Genomic DNA, 27,585 nt, shown 5'->3' on the forward strand with positions numbered 1-27,585 from the left:
TGAGAGGACACAAGAACAAAAATGTCTGATATCATTGCAAAATAATTTATCCACAGATAAGCAAATTCAATATGGCCATTCAGTACTGCATTGAGCAGCTTACTTCTCACTCCCCATGTTAGACAAGTCCTTTGAAACTTCCATTACTTGCGTGTCACCGCCTTAAATTTCTCTAACGTTTTGACATAGACCACTCTGCCATTTTAAAAATGTCATGCTGTTTGCCAGTAAATCTTCATTGCTCTCTTGGGTTTATTGTTAATTTCAAAAAATAGCATTTTCCTCTCTCTGACACGATAACAATCATAACTTACTTTTAGTGGGCCCTTCTGCATCTAATGAAACCCCTTGATTTACTGGGACCTCAACTGGAAAGCCAATCTTCTCCAAAATTGTAGGTCAGAATTTTGCAAAGGTTCAATTTTTGAAAAAAAAAACTAATCAATTAATCCAAAAAGGACTGGGGGAACTCACATATTCAGTTTTTCACCATAGCTTTGTTATCTCCTTTACACTGGCATTTAGCTGTTATACAAACTGTGCGTAACTCAGCTTTATGAAAGCTAGGTACATTCAAGACTCCTGCTCTGCTATCTTGGGTGGCTTCTCCAGTACTTCATTTGCAAGAAAGATGGGCAAGAACAGACAATACTTTTCTCATTAAAGCCTTCACAGAATCCTTCTTAGCTTATATTTAAAATATAGAGTCTGTTATTATTAACTTTCTTCTTGCTTTTAAGTTTTCAATCTCAACATTCACATCTGATCATGGTTCATTTTTCAAAACTTTAAAATTGTGTGGCTCATTACATTCTTTTTCTAATTCTTTAAAAGCTTTCCAGACCCAACAACCTGAATATCCTAATCACTAAGAATACTGAACACACTTCTGAATGTGATACATGTCCAACACAAAGGGACCTGAATCATTATTAGGATTTTCAGGTGAACACAGAAACATGTAGAAAGATGGATGCTTTGGAGCATTTGATTATTCCCTGCATCTGGAGACAGAAGCCAAAACTTTTTTTCACAATGACTGTCTAAGCAAAGGTCTCAGAATCTGTATAGACCTGGGCAAAAGAGTCAATTCTGGGCCAAGGTAGTTTCTAATCACGAGAAAAACATTTACCATTCTATCATGAGTAACCGATTGAGGCAATCTTCACCACATGCCAGCTCTCCTCTTTCTCGATCCTCCCTTGACAGCACGCATTCACATTGCATACGCTTAATATCTCGGTGAGACTTGCTTTTCTTCCTGTGAAAGAAATTAGCTCACTTAAAGATTGGGAAAGGCAATTAACAAACCTGGCTAGGCTACACAAATACCTCTTAACTTTGACAATACTACCCAAAGATAAAGGAAGTAATGAAAATCACTGTGAGCAAGAACTCTCCAAACTCAGTTCACATTGCTCTAGACTCTCCTTTGATTTTAAGGACCATAATTACACTAGATCCTCAATCTCCTAATTCAAAGGATAAGTCAACGTTCCTTTCGGACTTCTCGGTAGAAGTCTGAAGATAACAAAACAACAATAGCACCAAGTATGATGTAAATTTACCTTTTCATGGCCTTAAGCATCAATGAATAGTCTCAGGTTCTTTCAAAGACGTTATAGTGCCAACAGTCGTGAAAAATGGCTGGCCTTGATGGAACATAGGGCAAGCCAAATATTGCAAAAACAGAAATTATTGTAAATATATTAGGATTAGCATCCATGATCAGAAAATATGTTATCGATTCTCATCTTCACGTCCTCAGTTAATTGTTCCAAATTATTTCCAGCATAATCTATTTTTAATCCAAGGTTACAGGTCCCTTCTTTATTAGCAAACAGTTGCTCAATCTCCCTAAGTCTCGCCATTGGTAAAAACATATTCAATGTGCTCCATCCATTAATTCTACTTCTTTCCACAATATCTTCCAGTTTTTTGCTTTATTTCCACTGATCATTCCTGTATTTAACTTTTTCTCATCCCTCTTTCACATTACTAAAACTTCCTGAGCTATACACATAAGATGCTCTGGATTCCAGCATCTGCAGAACATCTGGTGTTAGTAAACATTCTGCTTAGTTTGCATAGATCGTGTTGAGAATTCTTTCTATTAGCCACTCTCAACAAGACTCTAAAACTCCTTTCTTGTAATCTGTTTCTCCTCTAGCATCTCTCTCTCTTCTTCCCCCAATTCACCACACATCAGCCAGTCTCTCATTTTCACACATCTCCTTATTGATGTACGTACTTGCTCTGTATGCCCTTGTCTGTATCTTTCTTATTCAAGCTCCACTCTTGCATGTATGGTCTTTTCTTAATTAGCTCATTGGAAACTCTTCAAGGCAATAAAAATCAGATCCTGGGGACAAAATTTAATAGCTCTGGCAATTTTTTTTAAAAACACTATTGTAACTTAGGACCTTACTTAGAAAACCTAAAATACAAGATTGAAGCTGTTGAAAGGCTGATGTACTGCCAAAACTTTTGACTCTTAAAGGCCATGGTGAAATCAAGCCAAGCCAAATCATAATTTCATCCTCTCCAAAATGACTGAGTTAGGAAACCCAAGGACAAGAAACTTAAGTTAAGCTGAAATAAGGAAAGTGAACTGCTGTTCTAAACTACACAATGGAAAACTAACACAAGATATACTTGTTGTCAGCCTGGCTGAATGGTAGCATTCAACACTCTTTCTCATGGCTGCAGGTTTATTCTCCAGTCCAAAGAATTAAGCATACCCAGTCTAGGCTAACAGTATCATATGGTGTAGAGGAGTGCAGAATTTCTCTTAATTTCCTCAAATTCCTTCATCATTTAAACTAGCTTAAACTTCTAAACTCAAGAAAATACAAGTCTGCAATCTGTCCCCTTTTTATTTCCTGGTACCATTTTGGTAAATCTCTGCTGTACTGCTTCCTGAAGACTGGTGTCCTGACTACATTGAAAACAACAAAATCTGCAGGTTGTGTAGACTAAAACCAGGAAAAAAGATCAAAATGATCAAGTTTTTGTTTCTTTTTGAGAAGTGCAATTTTATCACTATATTGGTGATGAAATTTATACAGTTTTATTTTTCATCAGCTGATGTGGTACCAGGCTCACCCAATCTGATTTAAATATGACTCCAAACCCTCCAATGCTATTGACTCTTAACAGCCATTTCTGTAAAGAAGCCATTAGGAATGGACAAAACAAAATGCGGGTATTGCCCGTGACATCCACACTGCATCAATGAATAAAAAAATTCTCAAGTCTCTAATTCTTTTGCCAATAATCCTAAATCTATTTCTTCTAATTAGCACATTTCCTTTCAAACTCCTTTTATGATTACAACTGGTTTTATTACATCTTTTGTTAAAGCTCCTCTGCTTTCAAGTAAACAATTCCAGTTTTTCTAGTTCTTCCTTAAAAATGAAATCTCTCAGGCCTGGCGTTATTCTGGCAGATCTCCCTTGGATTTTCTTTCCTTCTAAAAATTGGTTCAAAGTCTAGCATTAAACACAATCCTTAAGTGACTTAGGGTTTGGCAAAACCTCCATTTAAACCTTGGGTTAAAGTTTAGTTAAATAATAAATAACATTAATGCTCAAAAATTACCTTTCTGTCAGGTACAAGTTTTCTTCAATTAACTCAAAGTAAGGTGGCATCATTCCTAATTTTGATTGCTCCTTCCACCACTGAGAGTTTTTGAATTCCTCCATTTTACACACAACACTGACCCATTCTTTGGATGGCACTGTGACCAATGGATCAGGCTCAATACGGACTTGCTCACAATACCGTGTGTCGGCATCACTTTCCAAATCAGTGTCCACCTCCTCCACCTGTGGCTTCTGGGAGTATCCTTGTTCATCGTCCAACTTCTTTTCTAATTCTCTGACCCTTGACTCTTTATCTGCTGTAGAGTCGCTGGCCTTGAGTACCAGAGTGGTCCCCTTAGTAGAGTTACTGGTTATTTCGTGAGCCTGCAGAGAGCTCACACCTTTGGGAACAGATCGTGGGTCACGGTTGACTGTTTCCCAGTTGTCATAGCTTGCAAAGTCATCGGTCATTGAATCGGGTTGTACCTGTCCTTGAACATCCGAGCCAGAAATATCTTGACACAACTGATAGTTATTGCACATGACTGATTTAGCATTTAGTTTGGGATCCCAACTGGCTCTTTTATCTTGCCAGTGATCACCCGTTTTGCCTAACTCTGCTTCCTCTGTTTGATAGCAATACTTCCTGTATAATCCATAGCTGCTATCTGGTTGCTGACAACTGCTACTAGGTTTTTCTGGCTGAGAGAAATCCCAGTCAAGGCTTTCCAAATATTCTGGGCTATGAAAAGATCCTTGATCTTGGGTCAGCTGCTGAGGCCAAGAGACAGCCTGTCTACTATCTGGCTTTTCTCCAAAGCTTTTATCTTCCCCATGAAGTGTCTGAGCACTGTTTTGTTGGGCTGTTAGACTGTCCAAGTGACTACTAGGTGAGTGCTGGTACCTTTCTGCTATTCCTTCTGAACCTGGTGATTCCACTGAGCCAGATTTTTCATTTGACAGAGGGAGCTGATTTTGGTCAATTGAAAACCTCTCAGGCTGACTGGTGCTATCCGCCTTGTCGGTCAACAACTGCTGCTTGTAGCTCTTGTGACTCTCACTAACAGGCGAAAGCTGACTTGAAGAAGCTTGTGGTTGGTCCTCTAATACTTCTTGGAATAAAGAGTGGGTACCCTGAACTGTGTCAGTGCCCTCAACAGGGTCACCAACCATCTCCCGGGGGATATTTCCAAGCTCCACACCATTTGGCTGATGCACCGCACTGGGTTTCTCATCTGTTTCTCGCTTGCTGCCTTCAACAGCTGAATGCTTCTTTTCTTGCTGACTTATTCTAGAAGATGATATGGAAGATGAAGGAGATGACATTGGACTCTTCTCCTCCAAAGTCAGGGTAGAATTCTTTGGCACTATCACTACAGACTGCAAACGGTTCTTTGGGACACTACCATCATCAGAATCTGAGCTGGTTTCACTTTCTTCACTCTCTTGTTCACTGCTGCTCTTAGCATCCTCAGAACAATCTCCATTTTCAGAGCTCACGCTGTTGTATTCGACCTTCATACAGCTACTGTCACAGTCAGACTTAGTTCTATAAGTCAGTGAATTGTGTGCCACTTCATTTGTGCTTGTCAGGTTGGCAGAGCTCAAATGCAGTGGACCTTCCGTGACGACCTCCATTGTTAACTCTTCATCAGTTCCTTCATCTTCGGAAATTTCCATTCTCTGCTCTGGCTCCACTTTAACAGAACTATCGGGTCTGGCAATGAAAGAGGTTTCTTCATTATTTGAAGATGGTGTTTCAGTCTTCACTGCTCCAGACTCCTTAGCTTCTGAATCAATGTGACTTGGCAAATCCACGTACAATCTAACTTTATCAACTGAATCCCAACTTTGGTTGCTAGGTGTTGCATTCTGTTTAATGCTGTAACTGCTAAAGCTATTTGCATTGTGAAACAGTTTATTATTCTTCAGTTCAGACCTATTTCCTTCATTGGCATGTTGTTCCTTCTGACTATCTACAGCCCTATTTTCTGTTGACTCTTTGCCTGTGAGCTTTACATCTCTCATGCAACTTTCAGGGTCTGCTGAAATGGTCACTGTTTCATCCAAATTTGAGCGAGACACAGCTGTGAACTCATCCATTTTGGGATAGGCCAAAATGTGTTCTCTCTTGGTGTAGTGTGAAGTGTTGTATTCCTCCACTTTTTGGTAGGCCAAGTACTTGACCTCATCTGGGCTGGGATAAGGTGAAGCTTGCATGGTATTCACTATGAAATGAGGTGGGGACTGCAAGTCAATTGGTAAGTCATGAGATGAAACCATCAAATTAGCCTCACACTGAGATGAAGCTCTATGTTCTTCATCCGATTCTGAACAAGATGAAACTTTTGCCAAAAGTCCATCTAACTTGGAACTATGTGATGAGCCAGCTATTTCAGAGGGCCTGGAGAGACAACATGTCCTTGATAAATCTGATGTGGGATACGGTGAGGTGCTTACACAACTGTCTGATTGGTGATCAAGGGAGGAATAAATATCATCTGATCTAAAAACATTTTGTTTTGTCCCTGAATTGTGTAGTTCAGGAACCTCTCTCATTTCATCTTCTGACTCAGAGGATGAAATCCTTCTCAATTCTCTATCAGGTGAAAAAACTGGCAAACTCCTTATCTTTTGGAACCTGGAACTCGAAACATTTATTCTTGACTTGCGGTCTACTCTACTATTTTCCCAAAGGTCTACTTCTGTTTCTGGTTCAGAAGATTCCACTTTACTTAAGCAAGCATATGAGTTAGAGTGAGATGGGGCTACTATTGAGTGCTTATCTGACCCACTGTTAGTCTGCGAATCTAGTTCTACTCCTGCAGGATCCATTTTAACTACTTCTACACCACAAAAGGTTTTCGCTTTAGTACGAGATCGTGTCACTATTACATTCTTGTCTGATGTACTATTAGTCCATGAATCCAATTCTGGTTCAGAGGAGTCCATTCTAACAGCCTTTGTTTGATGACAATTAGTTGATTTGGAGTTCTGTGGAGATATCTGTGAATTAATATCTGGTTTGAGATTTCTCCTAGAATCAGGTTCTAACTCTGAAGAATCACCCTGAGCTCCTTCTATTTCACAATAAACAAGTGTCTTAGAATGAGATGGAATTGTCTTTGAGTTACTGTCCAGCTTAGAGCATTTTCTCAAGTCAATTTCTGGTCCTGGGGAGTTCTTCTTTAATAAAACTTCATGGCAAGAGATTACAGATTTGGAATGAGATGAAACCATCCTCAAATGACTATCAGATTTGGAGATTTTCCCGTAGTCTAATTCCAGATCAGATACATTAATTCTGGCTGCCTCAGGTTTATGACAGGAAGTTGATGACTTTGAATGACATATTTTTGAATGACAGTCAGATTTGGACAATTTTCTAGAATCTAGTCCTACTTCGGAGGAATTAGCTTTAGAACTTTCTGATTCAAAACAAGATGCTGGTATCCTGGATATTTTATCTGTTTTAGAATGAGATTTAGTCCTTTTAATTTCTCTTTCTGATTCAGAGCAGGAGGAAGTTGCTCTCAGATCTCTATCTGACCGTGACTGGTATTTTCTTGAATCTCTATAGGATTTAGAATGTAATGAAGTCCTTCTTACGTCATTTGACCTAGGATGATATCTTCTAGAATCTTCTTCAGAATCAGAACAAGAGGAAGCATCTCTTAAATCAGCACACAATTTGCTACGGGAAGATTTGCTCCTTTCTGAGTAAGGAGAACCTCTACGATATCTGTCTTTATCAGAATAATAAGAGCTCCTTGACCAGTCTGACTTTGAGTATGAAGAAGGTGCCCTTGAATCTCTATCAGAGCGAGATCGAGATGAACTGAGTCTTTCTTCCCTTCCATACTTTGAGTGAGATGAAGTCTTCCTTGCATCGCGATCAGATTTTGAACGGCCACTGCCCCTTCTATCTCGTTCAGATTTGGAATGGGAAGAAACCTTTTCCACCTCATCAGTTCTGGAAGCTGTTGGATATTTCTTAACTTCCCGACTGGATTCAGCATTCTTGGTGTCATGCGACTTCAAACTAGGAGATTTCCTTACTAAGTCAATCTCAGACTCAGAGTCAGCAGATAGTGCTTGCACAAAATCTTCTGTCCGAGCAAGTTTCCTAAGCTCATCATTTTCAGAAGACAAAGAGACATTCTTGAATTCTTCTATGTTATCATCTTTCCCAACATGGGATGTACCAAGATTCAGATTTGTTGGTTTAGTTTCAACAGTCACCTTTATCACAGTTTCAGTTCCTCCTGCAGAAAGTTTCTTGACGGCAGCGTCCACAGGTTCCTCCACTGATGAACTACACTGTTCCCTGTCTGACAAACTTAGAGGTTTGGCTGCATCATTCAGTTGCTTCTTCTTGAAATGCACTTTGCTCCACTCGACCTTTGATTTCGGTGGTGACGACTTTGCTGCCTCCGGAGCATCAGCTGTTTCCGAATCACTTTTATTCTCCTGGTTCCCTTTCACAGAAATCAGCGGCAATGCTGTTGGCAGAGTTTTGACCTCGTCTAGCTCAGACCCAATGGCACTTTGGAACCTATTCCGTAAGGTCTTTGTTACATTGAAGGTAAAAGACACCTTCTGACGTCCTTGGTCCTCAAGATTGACCTTTGCCTTGGTGCCCTTTGGTAGAAAGCGACTGCAGCCTTTCGATGCTTGACCCTTGGGAAAATTCAACACTGCTTTGACCTGCAACGGTATTGGGGATACTTCAGGTACAGTTCTGCAACATCACATACATTTCATTACAAATAAAATCTCAAAGAAATGGCAACTGCAGCAACAATTCCTTAAATCAGAAACAATCTAGAAATTGAAGTTAGGTCACAAAAGTCCTCAAGTATGTTCTGCCATAACCTTCATGAACTTCATGAATCTTAAAATCTTTGATTTTTAAAAGTTTATCAATATAAAACTTGAAAATAACAACTCATCAAAGAAATGTCACCTGTGGAAGAATGGTTCAAATTTATATCCACATCTGCTTGACGAAGCATTACCTCAATTCATCCCCGAAACATTTGGATCTAATCTATCGGCTATTGCACTCATCATAAACTCCAGTCCTCTCTGACTACACTACCAGTTTTCTGTAAATGCCCTGAAAACTTTGGAATATTTGTGTATCACTCCCTCATAATTTAACTCCTGGGAGTTCAGGTTTCATTCGGTTTCACCTGAATGAACTTACAACAAGAATACACAGGTCTGAATATGACTATGGGCGGAAATAAGGAGAGAAAGGAGGTACTACACTGGTGATCTTCTTCAAAAAAATGGCTGAACAAATAAGTACTAGCAGCAGATACCAGAGTATCAAAACCTATCCTATCCATACTAAAGAATATCTATTATTTAAAAAACAGCAGAAAACACTCAGTTGATAAATAAGATTATAACCAATGTGCCAGTGCAGAAGATATGCTGCGGCATGTGGAATCCACAGATCAATGACAATAGCTATATCTTGGTTTCTGTGGCTTGAGGAAATTTTGCTCAGTTTCACGAGGTAAGTTTTAAAAAGTCAAGGGAAAAAGGGAATAAAAAAAGGTGTGGTGGCAATACAAATATTGATATGCGTGTGACAGTAAAGGGACATGGAGGAAAAAAATAAGAGTGCAACAATAAATTCAAAATGGGAGCATTCGAGAATACATGACACTTTAAATGGTGCCAGGATAGCAATGCTAATGGTTGATGAGGTAATAGTGAGAAACGACCTCGGTTTCAAAGATCAAGGCACAAAATTGGTTTGGATGGAGTTAAAAATAACAGCAAGAGAAACAAGTTATTAGTGGGAATGGTCTAAAGGCCCTCAAACAGGATAAAATGTTAATCAAATAATAATGGGAGGGAATAAAAAGGCTTTTTTAAAAAATCGGAGTCCTAGAACACAACAGCATGAAAACAGTCCTTCCTGCCCATCAAATCTTTGCCAAACCATTAATCTGCCAAGTCCCATTGACCTGCACCCGGACCATTACCCTCCATAACCCTCGTATCCATGTACCTTACCCCACACAAAACCATTTTGACTATCTCTAATCAGGTCCTTTCTATTCAAATACTTCTATATCTGGTCCCTTCGAATACCTTCCAATAACTTTCCCACTACTGATGTCAGTTTCATTGGCTGAGAATTTCATGCCTTATTCTTAGAGCTTTTCTTAAACAAGGGAACAACATTAGCTATCCTCCAATCCCCGGCACTTCACCCGTGGCTAAGGTTGTTATAAGCATCTCTGCTAGGGCTCCTGCAATTTCTACACTAACTACCCCCCCCCCCCCGCCCACAGGGTTTGAGGGAACACCTTGTCAGGCCCTGGGAACTTATCCACTCTAATTTGCCTCAAGACAGGAAACCCATCCTTCTCTGTAATCTGTACAGGGTCCATAACCTTGCTGCTGGAATGCCTCACATTTATAGACTCCGTGTCCATTTATTTATGCGGGGTATATGGGGTGTCAGGGAGGGGTAGCACCTCTGTTGGGGGAACATGTCGCGTCCTTTTCAGGGCGGTTAGTCCACCTTTGGTCCCCACCTGGCACTCAGCTCTCACCTGTGGCTCCCCGTAGCTGTTTGCATGCGACAGCGGCCACACCCCGGGCAACGGCTTCGACAACCCGGCTAAACCAGGTGAGGGTAGCCGACGGGTCTCAAACCCTTGGTGAGATAGGGAGTTGTCTATCCCAGCATGTGAAGACAGACTCCGGCGGATTGAGCGGACGAGACCAATGGAAGGTCCAACGGTCAAGAAGGCAGTCTCTGCAAGCGTCGTGGAACTTGTAGAGCAGGACAAGACACAGAAGACGTCCTGGTCATCCACTGCGCCTAGTCCCTTCTCCAGCCGTCTAGACTCTGTCTTGCCACTGGATCCAGATGGGAATTGGGAAAAGAGAGTGAGGCTGACGCTGCGCAACTCTCCCTCACTTAAATCCAAATCACGCGCTAGTCTCGACACCATCATTATGGTGTCGAGGTCCTCATCGACGTCAACGATGGACGAACAACAACAAATACAGATGCAAAAATCCATTTAAGGTCTCGTGTATCTCTTGGCTCCATGCATAGATTACCACTCTGATCTTCTAGCGAACCAATTTTGAACCTTGCTATCCTTTTGCTCTAAAATATACGTGTAGAAGCCCTCAGGATTATCCTTCAGGTTGTCTACTGGACCACCTTAATGCCTTCTTTTAGCCTTGCTGATTTCCTTAAGTGTGCTCTTGCATTTCTTATGCTCTTTAAGAACCAGATTAGTTTCTGCCTGCCTATACCTGCTATGAACCTCTTTCTTTTTCTTAACCAGAGCCTCAATATCTCTCAGAAATCAAGGCTCCCCAAACCGGTTATCATTGCTTTTATTCCGACAGGAACATACAAATTCTGTACTCTCAAATTTTCACTTTTAAAGGCCTCCCACTTACCAAGTACACCTTTGTCAGAAAATAACCTGTCCCAATCCACACTTACGAGATCATTTCTGATAACATCAAAATTGACCTTTCTCCAATTTAGAATCTCAATCTGAGGACCAAAACTATTCCTTTCTATAATTATCTTGAAACTAATGGCATTATGATCACTAGATGCAATGCATTCCCCTATAAAAATTTCTCTCACCTGCCTTGTGTCATTTCCTAATCTAGTGTCACTCTCTCTCTTGTTGGACTTCTATGTACTGATTAAGAAAATTTTCCTGAACACATTTGACAAACTCTTTCTCATACAGCCCTTTTATAGTATGGGAGTCTCAGTTAATATGTGAAAAGTTAAAATCACCCACTAACACAACCTTATTTTTCTTGCAGTCTACTATTCCTATACAAATTTGCTCCTCTAAATCCCGTGGACTATTGGGTGGTCTATAATATCCCATTAATGTGGTTATACCTTTCTTATTTCTCGTTCTACCCATACGTCTGCACTAGACAAGCCCTCCGGTATCCTGAATGAGCACTACCGTGACATTTTCCTGACTAGTAATGGCACTCCTCTCTCTTTAATCGTTCTTGCTCTATCATGCAGAAAACAATGAAACCCCAGAATATTGAGTTGCAAGTCCTGCCCCGCTGCCAGCAAGTCTCACTAATGGCTACAATGTCATAATTCCACATACTGATCCATGCTCTAAGCTCATCTGCCTTTTCTACAATACTGCTTTCATTGAAATAAACACAGCTCAGAACATTAGTCCCAACTCAGCATATTCAACCTTTTGATTCCTGACTTTGTGTGTAAGCTTAAGAATATCTTTCCCCACAACCACTGTCCTGGTGCTCTGGTTTCCATCTCCTTGAAACTCCAGTTTAAACTGCACCCCCCTCCCCCACCATGTAGCACTAGCAAACCCTTTTACTAGGATGTTAGTCTCCCCCTACCCCAGTTCAGGTGCAAACTGTCCCTTCTGTACAGGTCCCACTTTCCCTAGATGAGAGGCCAATGATCCAAATATCTGATGCTCTCCTTCCTGTATCAATTCCTTAGCAAAGTGTTAAACTGTATGATCTTCCTACTTCTGGCCTCACCAGCATATGGCACAAGTAGCAATTCTGAGATCACAACCTTGGAGGTCCTGTCCTTTAGCTTAGCACCTAACTCTCTGAACTCACTTTGCAGGACTCTGTCACCCATCCAACCCATGTCATGGCAGCTTTCATCTTAAGACCAGAAGACACAAGAAAAGTATTAGGCCATTCAACCCACTGAGACTGCTCTGCCATTCGATCATGACTCATTTATTTCCCCCCTCAGCCCCATTCTCAGGACTTTTCCCCTGCAACCTTTGACGGCCTGACTAACCAAGAAACCATTCGCCTCTGCTTTAAGTAAACAATGATTTGGCCTCCACAACTGCCTGTGGCAATGAATTCCACAGATTACCTTCTGGCTAAATAAATTCCTCCTCATCTCTGTTCTAAAATGGCTTCCGGTCCTAGATTCTCCCACTGTTGGAAGCATCCCCTTAGTTAGGACTTCAATATTCTACAGGATTTAACGAGACCCTCCTCATTCTTCTAAACTCCAATGAGTACAGGCCCAGAGAATAAAATGCTGCTCACACATTGGCCCCTTTCACTCCCAGGATCATTCTCATAAACCTCCTCTGGACCCTCTCCAATGCCAGCATTGGGACCTAACTAGGCTCACTAAACTCCAAATGTGTTCTGACCGATGCCGTATAAAAATCCTAGCATTACATCTTTGTTATTATATTCTAATCCTCTTGAAACGAATGACAACATTGCATTTGCCTTCCTTACTACTGATTCAACCTAGAAGATAACCATTACGGAATCCTGCACCGATTTACACCTCTGATTTCTGAATTCACTCCATTTAGAAAAGAGGGTACGCCGTTATTCCTTTGAACAAAGTGTATATTCATGCACTTCCGTATATTGCATTCCATCTGTATGGCCATTCTTTGCCCATTCTTCTAATTCTCCAAATCCTTCTGCAACTGCCCTGCTTCCTCAACACTACCTGTCCTCTACCTATTTTTGTAATGTCTGCAAACGTGGTCATAAAGCCATCAATTCCACCATCTAGATCACTGACATATAGGTGAAAAGAACCGGTCCCAGAACTGACTTTTGCGGAACCTCACTAATCACTGGCAGCCAACCAAAATAAAAAGGCCCTCTTTATTCCCACTCGTTTGTCTCCTTCCAGTCAAACAATCTTCTGTCCTTGCTAGTATCTTTCCTGTAATACTATGGGCTCTTATCTTGCTCAGCAGCACCTTGCCAAAGGCCTTCTAAAAATTCAAGTAAACAACATTCACGTACTCTTCTTTGTTTAACTTGCCTTTTATTTCCTTGAAGTCTAACAGATTAGCCAGGTAAGATTCTCGATACTGACTTCAGCTGATTTTATCCTGTGCCTCCAAGTACCCTGAAACCTCATCCTAAATAATGGACTATAACATCTTCCCACCATCAGGCTAACTGGCCTATAATTTCCTGCCTTTTGCCTCCATCCTCCTTAAAGAGATGATTGATATTTGCAGTTTTCCAGTCTCCAGGAACCATTACAAAAACTAGTGATTCTTCAAAGATTACTACTAATGCCCCATAATCTCTGCAGTCACCTCTTTCAGAACGCTGGGCTGAATCCATCTGGTCCATGTGACTTACCTACCTTCAAACCATTTAAGCTTCCCAAGCACCTTTTCCTTAGGAATAAGTGACTACACTCACTTCTGCCCACTAATAATCTTGCATTTCTGGTGTGCTGCTGGTGTCTTCTACAGTGAAGACTGATACAAAGCACTTCATCTACATCTTCATGCAAATTAGATAATTCAAATGTATTTGCATTCAATTTTTGGGATTAACGTTTTGCCGGCAAGACCAACATTTGTTACTCATCCTTAATCACACCCAAGATGTAGTAGCAATTAGTGCAATAGCCAGTCTGGTGACAGTACTCTCACAACATTGATGGGCAAGGAGTTCGGGAAGATCGGCACAAAGATGGCGAAGGAACAGTGATGCACTTCCAAATCAGGATAATGTATGATTTGGAGAGGAAGCCGGAATTAGTGGCGTTTCCATCCACCCTCTGCCCTTGTCCTTCTTAGAGGCGATGTTTTCTGATTTTGGAGGTGATACCAGAATAATTAAATAAGTAGTTCATTTTATAGATGGAAATTGACTTATCTACAATCTGTATATATGGTCAATTGCTTCTAGAGATAGCAGGGTGGACTTGCCAAATGCTGTGGGGTTGCAGACATCTTATGCCATGTGAGTTTGTGGCCTCGCTGCCAACTCACAATCTGCCTGGGTTACAAAGAGTTCAGAGGTTGAATCCTGCTGTAACCTGAGGAGGTTCTCTAGTTTGACTGGGAGTTAATTCGCCAGATTAGATATATTCTATTTTTTTGTGAAAAGGACATACCTATGCAATTCTTCCACAGTGTCAGGAAGATGCCACTGTGGTAAACATACTTAACATCTTGGTTAGAAATACTGCTAGTTCTGTAGAAAAAAATCTTTAATATTATAGCTGCAAAGTTGTCTGGTCAAACAGCTTTGCTATATCTAGTGTTATTAATGCCTTCTTGATATTATGTAAAGACAATTAATAATGGGGATCTCCAAAGGAGACTGAGATGGGTCGTCTATTCTGCATATTTGGCTAGTCCCTGCAGTGGTGCTTTAGTTTGATCTTTAAGACAAACATTTGGAACCCTGCCAATGCTGAGAATTATGATTTCCTCAGACTCCTCCTGCTGTTAACAGTTTAATGAGCTAACAGTTTTAATGAGCCGTGTTCAACTATGCAGCTTTCATCTAATCTTTCTGTTGTAGGATCGGTTAGCTTTATCTGTTACATGCTATCTAGCTTGACAAAACTTCCCAAACTGGGTCCTCTTTCCTGCTCCCTGAAATATGGGTTTCCCTCTGTAATTATTGACAGAATCCATGACTGTACCTTATCCATTTCCCAATCAGTGCTCTCACCACCTTTCTGCCAAGACAAAGCAAAGATAAAGTTCCCCTTCCATCACTTTATACCTACCAGACTGGGCAGCTGATCATAATCCCCATAATTTCCACTTCCTTCAATCAGATTCTACCAACACAAACATCTTTCCTTCCTAGTATTCCAAAGGTACGCTCCACCATTCCATCAGGGCTGATTTATTTTCCCTCTCATCCCCATTCTCCTGCCTTCTCCCTATAACCTTTGATGCCCTTACTAATCAAGAACCTATCAACTTCTGTTTTAAATATACACTATGACTCAGTCTCCACAGCTGTCTGTGGCAATGATTTCCATAGATTCACCACTCTCTGGCTAAAGAAATTCCTCTTCACCTCTGTTTGAAAGGGATGCCCTGGTATTCTGAGGCTCTGCCCCCTCGTCCTCCACTATAGATCCACTCTATCTAGACCTTTCAATTTCTGATGGGTTTCAGAGAGATCCACCAAACCCCCCATCCCCCAATTCTTCTAAACTCCAGCGACTACAGACCCCAAGCCATCAAATGCTCCTCATATGTCAACCCTACAACCTTTTCATTCCTGGAAGCATTCTTGTGAATCTTCTCTGGACCCTCTCCAATGCTAGCACATCCTTTCTTCGGCGAGGGGCCTAAAACTGCTCACAGTTTTGGGAGTTAAGGGAGCTAGGGCTTTACTTTTTGGAAAGAAGGAGGATGAGAGGAGACATGATAGAGGTATACAAGATATTAAGAGGAATAGATAGAGTGGATAGCCAGCGCCTCTTCCCCAGGGCACCACTGCTCAATACAAGGGGACATGGCTTTAAGGTAAGGGGTGGGAAGTTCAATGGGAATATTAGAGGAAAGTTTTTTACTCAGAGGGTGGTTGGTGCATAGAATGCACTGCCTGAGTCAGTGGTGAAGGGAGATACACTCGTGAAATTTAAGAGACCACTAGACAGGTATATGGAAGAATTTAAGATAGGGGGTTATATGGGAGGCAGGGTTTGAGGGTCGGCACAACAATGTGGGCCGAAGGGCCTGTACTATGCTGTACTGGAGTACATTCTATGTACTCCAAGTGCAGTCTGACCAATGCCTTATAAAGCCTTAGTTGCTTCTGCATTGGACAAATTAAATGGAGATTGTGTGTCTATTTTTGAAGCACCTGTAACTTCCTTTCGCTCTCCACTTTAATTCTCTATCTCACTTCTACTCCTATTCCGCCCTGTCTGTGGTATCATATACTGCTGTAACTAGGCCCTGCATGAGCTTCAGAAACAACACCTCATTTCTCATCTGGGTAACTGAACACTGATTAATACAAATTCAATTAACACTTCTTCTGGACATCCAAGAGGGTGAAACTCAGGAATTAGCGATGGGAAGTTTGGAAATGCCAGAGATTTTGAACAAACAATACATAACTAGTTCATTGCAGCAGACATTAAAAGTATCCAAATAATAACAGAACATCAGGGACAAAAGGAACTTAAAAATAGGCAACTAAAGGCCAACAAATTCTCCAGATTGAAACAGACCAATTCCTCCAACAAGGATTAAGTTACAATTAACTGAACATTTAAATCCTTACTGCATTCTCGTCTTCTCTGTTGCCGATGATGAAGCAAGCCATGAAAGAAAAGAATAAAAACATAAGATTAGAAACTCATTCTAATATAGAGGGACAATTTCATTAAGTTACACAGATTATTTTTCACATTCGCTTGAAGATGTGCACTTTCCCAACTATGTATCAAAAATATATATAAATAATAAACTGCAACACACATCAAAGTTGCTGGTGAACACAGCAGGCCAGGCAGCATCTCTAGGAAGAGGTACAGTCGACGTTTCAGGCCGAGACCCTTCGTCAGGACTAACTGAAGGAAGAGCTAGTAAGAGATTTGAAAGTGGGAGGGGGAGGGGAGATCCAAAATGATAGGAGAAGACAGGAGGGGGAGGGATGGAGCTAAGAGCTGGACAGGTGTTTGGCAAAGGGGATATGAGAGGATCATGGTACAGGAGACCCAGGGAGAAAGACAAGGGAGGGGAACCCAGAGGATGGGCAAGGGGTATAGTCAGAGGGACGGAGGGAGAAAAAGGAGAGAGAGAGAAAGAATGTGTGTATAAAAATAAAAAATCTCACTCTCCTTTTTCTCCCTCCGTCCCTCTGACTATACCCCTTGGCCATCCTCTGGGTTCCCCCCCCCCCCGCCCGTCTCTCTCCCCAGACCTCCTGTCCCATGATCCTCTCACATCCCTTTTACCAATCAACTGTCCAGCTCTTGGCTCCATCCCTCCCCCTCCTGTCTTCTCCTATCATTTTGGATCTCCCCCTCCCCCTCCCACTTTCAAATCTCTTACTAGCTCTTCCTTCAGTTAGTCCTGACGAAGGGTCTCGGCCTGAAACGTCGACTGTACCTCTTCCTAGAGATGCTGCCTGGCCTGCTGAGTTCAGCAGCAACTTTGATGTGTGTTGCTTGAATTTCCAGCATCTACAGAATTCCTGTTGTTTAAATAATAAACTGGCTGTTTTTTGTATAAGCTCATATGGCAACATTGGAATACACTGAAGGACCAGTGATCCCTGATCCCAACCGTACCAATCATTAACATGGATCTAATTTTTACCCAGGCATAACAAGATTGCAGTTGGAAACAAGAACCTTTGTTTCCCCCTTCATGGTTTCTTATTTTGTTTTACCAACAAATGTCACTGAAGTGATGGCTCAATTATTCCAGTTGCAGTTAATTGTGAAAAGAGCACAAGACTGGAGGGCTCTTACATACCTCGGCTATAATACGGGGTTTTTGCCTGAAGCGTCATGCTGTATGTGGAAATTTAGACATAAATGAGAAATCTCACCGAAGAAGGCATCAAGGCAGAGATTGAGATCCACTTTTCGCTTGCCATTGAAACCTTGAAAGTTCCAATCCCACTCCAGACACCCAAGCACTTAAACTCAGTCTTCACGAAGCAGTATAGAGTAGACGGTGTCATACTCTTGTTAATATCACTTTTCAGGTCACAACAATCTGATATCTTTCTCTCACCTCCCTTCCAAGGATTGTGAACCTACAACATACATGCCCAAGGTAGCATGCACAAAAACTGTCTTGGACAACGGCATACAGAGCTGCCCCTCGATTCTTTAAATTCCACCCATACTAAACAAATACATAATGGTTATCTTTTTTACAATCTGAGAGCCATGAAATATTTTCACAGAAATGGCGCATGCTGGCTTGGTGCCAGCTTGAAAACATGACAGCGTATGACACATTTTGAAATCCCTGCAGACCAGAGCTGTACAGTGCCTGTAAAAAGTGTTCACCCTCCTTGGAGGTCTGTCTTCATGTTTTATCGTTTTACAGCATTGAATCACAGTGGGTTTAATTTGGCTTTTTTCACTGATAACAGAAAAAGTCTCTTTTGTGTCAAAGTGAAAGCAAAAAGTGATCTAAATTAATTACAAATATTGTATAAGTATTCATCATCATCAAGTGCCATGCCCAGTTTGAGCTTTGACTACCAGGGCCCACACACTCCTGCTTTGGGTTAAGTGGATCAATTCATTGGTATTCATTTCCAGTTCTCTGGCTGTTGTCTCCATCATTATTTGTCTTTGCCTTCCTCTTGCTTTCTTCCCTTCAATCTTTCCCATAATTACCATTCATGCTAACTTCTCTTTCCTAATCATATGTCCAATGAAGTTACATTGTCTTTTCATGATCTCATACATTATTTCTCTTTTTGTGCTTGCACTGTTCATGACATCCTCGTTAGGTATTCGTTTCGTCCATGATATTCTTTGCATCCTCCTCTGCTGCTACAATTCGTTTCCTCATGTTACTAGACATTGTCCAACATTCTGAACCATATAACATAACTGGATAAACGTAACATTTCAGTACTCTGAGGCGGGATGTCATGCCTAGTTTAGTGTTGGTCAGTATATTCTTCATTCTCGTAAAGGTGTCTTTTGCCATCCCTATTCTTCTTTTGATGTCATGTCGCATCTGCCATCTGATGTCACTCAGCTTCCTAAGCAGCAAAAGTTCTGTACTTGTTTTATGTCTTCCCACTTATTCTCAGCCTGCAGATAGGATTCTCCTTTTTGGATATCACCATACATTCTTGTCTTTTTGCTATTGATAGATAGACCCATTTTTTCACTTTCTTCAACAACTATATCAATTAAGTTTTGTAGTTCTTCCTCCGTACTTGCAATTAACACAGTGTCACCCGCATATCTGAAATTATTGATGATTTCACGCCAACTTTGATTCCCAAAGATGTCTCTTATTTTTTGTAATATTGTTTCACTGTACACATTAAACAAATCAGGGGAGAAAACACACCCTTGTCTAACGCCTCTCTTGATTTTCATAAACTGACTCACTTCTCCATCTATTCTTAGAGCGGCAGTTTATTCCCAGTACAGATTTCTGATTAGGCAGAGGTCTTTCGAATCTAGATCTAGAGTTTCCTGTAATATTTCAAATAACTTATTGTGCTTCACTTTATCAAATGCTTTTGTGTAGTCGATAAAACAAACAAACAAATCTTTTTGCACTTGAATAGCTCGTTCTGATAGAATCCTTAACACCAATATCGTGTTTCTTGTACCTTTGTCTTTCACAAAACCATATTGTTCTTTACCTATTTCAGCTTGTATCTTACTTCTAGCTCTTGTCATCAAAATTCTTAGAAGTATCTTAGTGATATGACTCATTAAATTCATGGTCCTATGTAATTCACATTCTATTTAAAATATGAAGTTTGTAATGCAATAAATAAGATGAAGAAAGGAAAGGCAGCAGGACCTGTTGAATTAGCAATAGAACAAATTATCGTCCTCGAAGATTATGGAATTGAAAAACTTACTGATTTAATCAATGACATTTATAAGACACACTAAATTCACTGGTGCAGCCAATTTGTTTTAGAATTCACATAATTAGTTAAGTGGAGATCTGTGTTTTGGAGACTTGTGTGCAGTCAAGCTTGTTTCAATTGATTGTAGTAAAATTACACCTGTACCTGGAAGGACCAACTGCTGGTGAGTCAGTATCCTGGCAAAAAATACACCATGAAGACAAAAGAACACTCCAAACAACTCCACAAAAAGGTTATTGAAAAGCCCAAGTCAGGAGATGGATACAAGAAAATCCCTTGGAATACAGTTACATCAATCATCAAGAAATGGAAAGAATATGGCACCGCTGTAAATCTGTTTAGAGCAGGCTGTCCTCAAAAACTGAGTAACCATGCAAAAAGGGGACTAGTTGGGGAGGCCAGCAAGAGACCTATGACAACTATAGAGGAGTTACAAGCTTCAGTGACTGAGATGGGAGAGACTGCGCATACAACAACTGCTGCCCGGGTGCTTCACCAGTCACAGCTTTATGGGAGAGTGGTAAAGAGAAAGCCACTGTTGAAAAAATCTCATGAGATCTTGGCTAGAGTTTGCCAGAAGGCATGTAGGAGACTCTGAAGTCGGCAGGAAGAAGGTTCTATGGTTTGATGAAACCAAAATTGAGCTTTTTGGCCATCAGACTAAATGGTATGTTTGGAGTAAGTCAAACACCGCACATCGTCAAAAACACGCCATCCCGCCTGTGAAGCATGATGGTGGCTGCATCATGCTGTGGAGATGCTTCATTGCATCATGCTTCAATGGAAAGCCTGTGAAGGTAGAGGGTAAAATGAATGCAGCAAAATACTGAAAAATCCTGGAGGAAAACCTGATGCAGTCTGCAAGAGAACTGCGACTTGGGAGATTTGTTTTCTAGCAAGACAATGACCCCAAGCATAAAGCCAAAGCTACACAGGAATGGCTTAAAAACAACAAAGTTAATGTCCTGTAGTGGCCAAGTCAGGATCCAGACCTCAATTCAATTGAGAATTTGTGTCTGGACTTGAAAAGGTTGTTTACTTGCCATCCCCATGCAATCTGACAAAGCTTGAGCCCTTTTGTAAAGAAGAATGGTGAAAAATTGCAGTGTCCAGGTGTGCAAAGCTGATAAGAGACTTATCCACACAGACTCAAGGCTGTAGTTGCTACCAAAAGTGCATCTACTAAATACTGACTTGAAGGGAGTGAATACTTAGGCAATCAATTATTTTGTTTTTTATATTTGCAATTAATTTAGATCATTTTGTAGATATCTATTTTCAGTTGATCAGTGTCAAGAAAGCCAAATTGATTCTACTGTGATTCAATGCTGTAAAACAACAGAACATGAAAACTTTCAAGGAAGTGAATACTTTTTATGGGCACTGTATATCAATATTTGGATAGTAACTGGTTACAATAATAATAGTTCAGAAATGTTATTCTTCAATTATCTTAAGATTAATATTAATAATTTTTGAACAGGTTTTTATAAAATTGCTTCATTTCAATTTGTCTCTGTTCTACTTCTATACAAAGAACACACATATATAAGCAATAGAACTCATCCTTTTCCCCTCAAGTTCATAACTATTGTTACTAATTCATTAATGATAACCCCTGACAAAATAACTAAGCCATATACAAGAATCTTTTTTTAAGAAGATAACTTGGGCATATACACTCAAAAAGGTTAAACATCCCTGCCTTACCCTCCAATAATTATCAGTCCATGTCTCCCAGGCAGTCTTGGACTTCTGGTGATCTTGTCTCCGTAAGAATTTAGTTTCAGTGCCCTGAAACACAGAAATGTGCTAACCTCCTTCTGAAAACCCACAGCCTAGATGGTCATGGTTCCTCTTGTCCCAACTTATTTCTTACTGCCTTGACTTTTGCTTCCCTCCTTTTCAAGTCAATTTCCTCTTACTTCCATAACACCTTTGTTTGCTTGTCTCAACTGGTTTATTTTAAGCTGGATGTCCAATTTCTCGACATCATGATCGTCTTGGGATCTTTTCACTCCAAACATACAAATCAAGAGCAGAAGGCGGTCATTAGACCTGTCGAGTCTGCTCAGCCATTTAACAACTTCATGGCTGATTTAACTGAAAGACTGGCATGTCCAATCTATCCTTATAAATCAATTCACACCATTCCCAAGCTTGAAAGTGCATTTATTATCAAAGGACGTATAAATTATACAACCCTGAAATTTATCTGCTTACAGGCAGTCGCAAAGCAAGGAACTCGAAAGAACCCAATTAAAAACAAGACCAACCCCCAACGTGCACAGAGAAAGAGAAAGCAAATAGAAAACAAATCATATAAAGAAGTGAGCCACTGCATTCTGAACCAAATTGAGTCCTTAAATCCAAATCCCTACAATAGGCCCAAAACCTCAGTATTATATTTATATTAGCAGGGCAAATCGCCGCAAAGTTCTCAGACATGAAGCACAGCAGCCGTGGGAAGTCTCACAGTCTTAGCGTTGCGGAGAGAGAAGCCCCCAGACTATCTGGGCCGGCGTTTAAAGTGTCCGAACCTTGCACTAGGACCCGGGCTCCGTCACCAGCGAATTGCTCTGGACCTAGATTTCGCTGCCGAAGAAGCCGTTCTTGACCTCTCCAAATCAGCTAGGGCCTAGCGCAATCTAATCTTGTCCAACTCTCAACACCTGCCTTTCCAGTCTATATGGGCCAGCACTTATATTGTTCAAACAGCGGATTGGACCTTGCTTTAGGACCCGAGCCTTACAGTGGTGAGTCGCTCCGGCTTCACCAATGCACTTTGGACCTGAATTTCACTGCCGAGGCTGTTCTTGACCTTTCCAATTCAGCTCAGCGTTTAGAGAGATCCACCCTCGTACCTGGGTTGGTTGGACAGGGATCAGTATCCTCTGTCCCATGTTCTCCCCTCCGAGTCGTTCACACCAACCAGCAAGGCTCCAAGTCCAAGTGCATCGATTTTGCAGCGGACTAACAGGGCACATCCCGTGAATTTGCTCTGCCTTCGCTCGCTTCTTCATTGACTGCAGTGATAGTTTACCACAATTTACTGAAACAAGTGTTCTTAATAATGGTTTTAATTGAATTTCTTTGCTTTCGAACTACCAGTAAGCTGCTGCACATCTTCGGTAGCGCCATCTTAAACCAGGAAGTTATATATATCAGTTCAGTAAATTTTCTTTGAACTGTTTTAATGCATTATGTAAGGACAGTAGTAATTTAGAGACTATTGCAAACGTGGTCTCACCAGTGCCCTATGTAACTGAAGGATGCCCTTTCTTACTTGTTTTCAGTTTACTAGCAATAAACAATAATGAATTACAGTAAGGTCATAAGAGATAGGAGCAGAATGAGGCCACTTGGCTCATCATGTCTGCTCTGCCATTCCATCACGGCTGATTTGCCTCTCAACCCCATTCTCCTGCATTTTCCCCGTAACCTCTGAAACCCTGACTAACCAAGAAACTACAAATATCCGCTTTAAACATACTCTATGATTTGGCTTCCGCAGCTGACTGTGGCAATTAATTCCACAGATTCACCACCCTCTGGCTAAAGAAATTACTTCCCATCTCTGTTCTAAACAGATGTCCTTTTATTCTGCGGCTGTGCCTTCTGGTCCTAGACTCTCCCACTATAGGAAACATCCTTTCCATAACCACTCTGTCTAGGCCTTTCAATATCCGATAGGTTTCAATGAGATTACCCCCACCATTCTTCTAAACTCCAGCGAGTACAAGCCCAGAGCCATCAAATGCTCCTCATATGTAAACCCTTTCGTTCCCAGAATCATTCACATAAACCTCCTCTGAACCATCTCCAATACCAGCATGTTTTCTTAGAAAAGGGGCCCAAAACTGCTCGCTATAGTTCAAGTGCAGTCTGACCAATGCCTTATAAAGCCTCAGCATCACATAATTGCTCATCAGTCCACTTGAAACGAATGGTAACATTGCCTTTGCCTTCCTTACCGCGACTCAACCTGCAACTTAAACTTCAGGGAAGCCTGCAGCAGGTCTCCTAAATCCCTTTGCACCTCTGATTTTTGAATTTTCTTTGTTTGGAAAATAGTCCACACTTCTTTCTGCCAAAGCGCATGACCATACACTTCCCTACGCTACATTTCACCTGTAACTTCTTTGCCCATTCTCCCAATCTAAGTCCATCAGCAGACTCTACTTACACTACCTACCCCCTCCACCTATCTTTGTATCGTCCACAAACTTGGCCACCAAGCCATCAATTCCATTATCAAATGGTTGACATCTAATGTGAAAAGAAACTGATCCAATACCAACCTCTGTGGAACACCAATCGTCTCTGGCAACCAAACAGAATAGGCTCCCTTTATCTGACTCTTTGCCTCCTGCCAGTAAGCCAATCTTCTATCCATGCCAGTATCTTTCCAGATCACTCTGAGCACTGGTGCCCCACATGGCTGTGTACTCAGCCCCCTGCTGTACTCACTGTACACCCATGATTGTGTAGCCAAGTTTCCATCAAACTCAATATATAAGTTCGCTGATGACACAACAATTGTAGGCCGTATCTTGGGTAATGATGAGTTTGAGTACAGAGAGGAAATTAAGAACCTGGTGGCATGGTGCGAAGACAATAATCTATCCCTCAACGTCAGCAAGATGAAGGAATTGGTTGTTGACTTCAGAAGGAGTAGCAGACCACACGAACCAATTTACATCGGTGGTGCGCAAGTGGAACAGGTCAAAAGCTTTAAGTTCCTCGGGGTCAATATCACAAATGACCTGACTTGGACCAACCAAGCAGAGTCCACTGCCAAGAAGGCCCACCAGCGCCTTTACTTCCTGAGAAAACTAAAGAAATTTGGCCTGTCCCCTAAAACCCTCACTAATTTTTATAGATGCACCATAGAAAGCATTCTTCTAGGGTGCATCACAACCTGGTATAGAAGTTGTCCTGTCCAAGACTGGAAGAAGCTGCAGAAGATCGTGAACACGGCGCAGCACATCACACAAACCAATCTTCCGTCTTTGGACTCACTTTACACCGCATACTGTCAGAGCAGTGCTGCCAGGATAATCAAGGACACCATCCACCCAGCCAACACACTTTTCGTCACTCTTCCCTCCGGGAGAAGGCACAGGAGCTTGAAGACTCATACAGCCAGATTTGGGAACAGCTTCTTTCCAACTGTGATAAGACTGCTGAACGGATCCTGACCCAGATCTGGGCCATACACTCCAAATATCTGGACCTGCCTCTTGGTTTATTTGTACGACCTTACTTTCCATTTTCTATTTATGATTTATAATTTAAATTTTTAATATTTACTATTGATTTGTAATCCAGGGAGCGGGAAGCGCAGAATCAAGTATCGCTGTGATGATTATACGTTCTAGTCTCAATTGTTTGGCGACAATAAAGTATAAAGTATAAAAGTAATATCGCAGGCTCTTATTTAGTTAAGCAGTCTCATACGGCAATGGTCCCCAACCTCTAGGCCGCGGACCGATACATTGCTGTGAAGAATGCAGCGGTGTAGTGGTGGCTGTAATGCACCCAGCACATCTTTAAGAAAAAAGCCGAAATAAACAAGCTAATTAATTAGGTGCCACCCGGCACGTATATGTTGGCCCAGATCAGAGGTGATTGCTGTTACTTTCTCAAAGAATTCCAAAAGAATTGGTATACAATATCCAGCATTTTGTACAGATCCTTCTATATTTTGTGAGCATTGCAACAACTCACCATTTACATAATTTTAATTTTAAAAAAAGATGCATTTTTCCTACCAGTCACATTTTCCCATATTATACTTTCCATTTCCTATTAAATAGTCAATTATCTATCCACACCAATATGTTACTCTTTACACTGTGAAATATCATTTTCTTCAATAAACTTTTATCTTATGCTTTCAGGAAATAAAATATTTTACATCCACTCTTTATCCAAAACACATTATATCTTCAAAGGGCTGCAATAAATTGGTCAATGATGGTTTTTTGTTTTTCCTCGACATAAAACTATGTTGACATTGCCTGATTACCTTGAATTTTTCCATTGCTATGCTATGACATAACTGCTATGACATAATCTTGAATACTTTCCTCATGACAGATGTTAAACTAACTGGATTGCCTTCTGTTTCCTTTCCTTCACGAATAAATTAGTTACATTTGCTATTTTCAAACTAATGGGATCCTCCCAAATTGAGGAAAGAATTGAAAAATCAAAGCCAAATTATCAACTATTTTACTTTAATTAAGATTTAGAACAAAGTACATCAGCAGCTAAGTCCACAGCTCCAACCATTTGTTCAGTACTACTTCCTTGGTGGTTACAAGTTTCCCCAAGTTCCACCCTCCCAAGTACAGATATTTCCAGCGTAATACTTTATCGTCTGTAATGAAGATTAACGCAAAATACTTGCTTAATTCACTTGGCATCTCATTTTATTCCACAATAACTTTCAATTAGAACTCTGATAATTATTTTCTTTTTTGGAAGGTTACAGAAAATGTTACTTGGTATTTCTGGCTGGCATTGCTTGTACTCTAATTTTACCTCTGTTAATCTTTTAGTCAATCTTTGCTGTTTCTTTTTAACCTATCATATACAATCTGATTGCCACGCATGTTTGCACAATTATATGCTTTTTCATTTAAATTGGGGGCTACACGGTTGCTTAGCAGTTAGCATAATACTATTATGGCTCCAGAATGTGCTGTTCTAGGAACTTATCCTGAAACCAATATGAACTCCTTATTGTTCATATAGGAAAAATACCTTTCCTTGGTATTTTTATTTTATTTGTAAATAAAATTTCCCTTGAAAAGTCCAAATTCTCCTTTAATTTCACTCAATTCCTCTGAATCAACACTATAGCTACAGGGAGCCATATGCAATAGAACAACGTTTGCCTTATTCCAGAAGACTTGGAACAACCTGTATCAAAGTTCAAAGTAAAATTTATTATCAGTGTTTTCTCGTGGGTATACTTAGAAAATCTATAGAACAGTAACTGTAAGCAGGATCAATGAACAACAAACTCTGCAAATGCAAATATAAATAAACAGCATGAAATAATAAGATAAAGAGTCCTTAAAGGGAAACCATCGGTTGTGGGAACACTAGAAAAAGAATGACTGTAGTTATCCACTTTTGTTGAAGAGCCTGGTGGTTGAGGGATAGTAACTGTTGTTGAACCTGGTGGTGCAAGTCCTGAGGCTTTTGTACCTTCAATCTGATGGCAGCAGTGAGAAAAAAAGCTTGGTCTGGGTGGTGAGGACCTTTGATGATGGATGCTGCTTTTCTAGGGCAACATTTCAAGTAGATGTGCTCAATGTTTGGGAGGGTATTACCTCTGCTGTACTGGGTTGAATCCACTACCTTTAGTACAATTTTCTGTTCAAAGGCATTGGTGTTCCCATACCAGGCAGAAATGAAGCCAGTCAGCCCACTTCTGACCACACATCTACAGAAGTTTGTCAAGGTTTTTGCTGACATGCCGAATCTCTGCAGACTCCAAAGGAAGTAGAGGCACTGTTGTGCTTTCTTTGCAATTACATTTAAGTCCTCTGAGATGGTGACACCCAGGGATTTAAAGTTACTGACCCGCTCCACCTCTGATCCTTCAATG

General features: G+C 40.8%; 1 protein-coding gene across 4 annotated transcripts in view; it reads right to left on the reverse strand.

Moving 5' to 3' along the window:
* The window catches only part of setd2 (SET domain containing 2, histone lysine methyltransferase), a 132,731-nt gene that overhangs the window by 62,482 nt on the left and 42,664 nt on the right, over nt 1–27,585 (reverse strand). For 3 of the 4 annotated variants that reach the window (XM_063057157.1, XM_063057148.1, XM_063057166.1), the window contains 3 exons: nt 16,653–16,668; nt 3,601–8,291; nt 1,133–1,261 (listed from right to left, as the gene is read on the reverse strand). In XM_063057157.1, the coding sequence (XP_062913227.1) occupies nt 1,133–1,261; nt 3,601–8,291; nt 16,653–16,668 (4,836 nt within the window). The remainder of the gene's footprint in view (nt 1–1,132; nt 1,262–3,600; nt 8,292–16,652; nt 16,669–27,585) is intronic. The other variant, XM_063057175.1, reaches the window with a different exon arrangement.

This window comes from Mobula hypostoma, chromosome 1 (assembly GCF_963921235.1).
Source record: "Mobula hypostoma chromosome 1, sMobHyp1.1, whole genome shotgun sequence".
In the NCBI taxonomy this organism is placed as follows: domain Eukaryota; kingdom Metazoa; phylum Chordata; class Chondrichthyes; order Myliobatiformes; family Myliobatidae; genus Mobula; species Mobula hypostoma.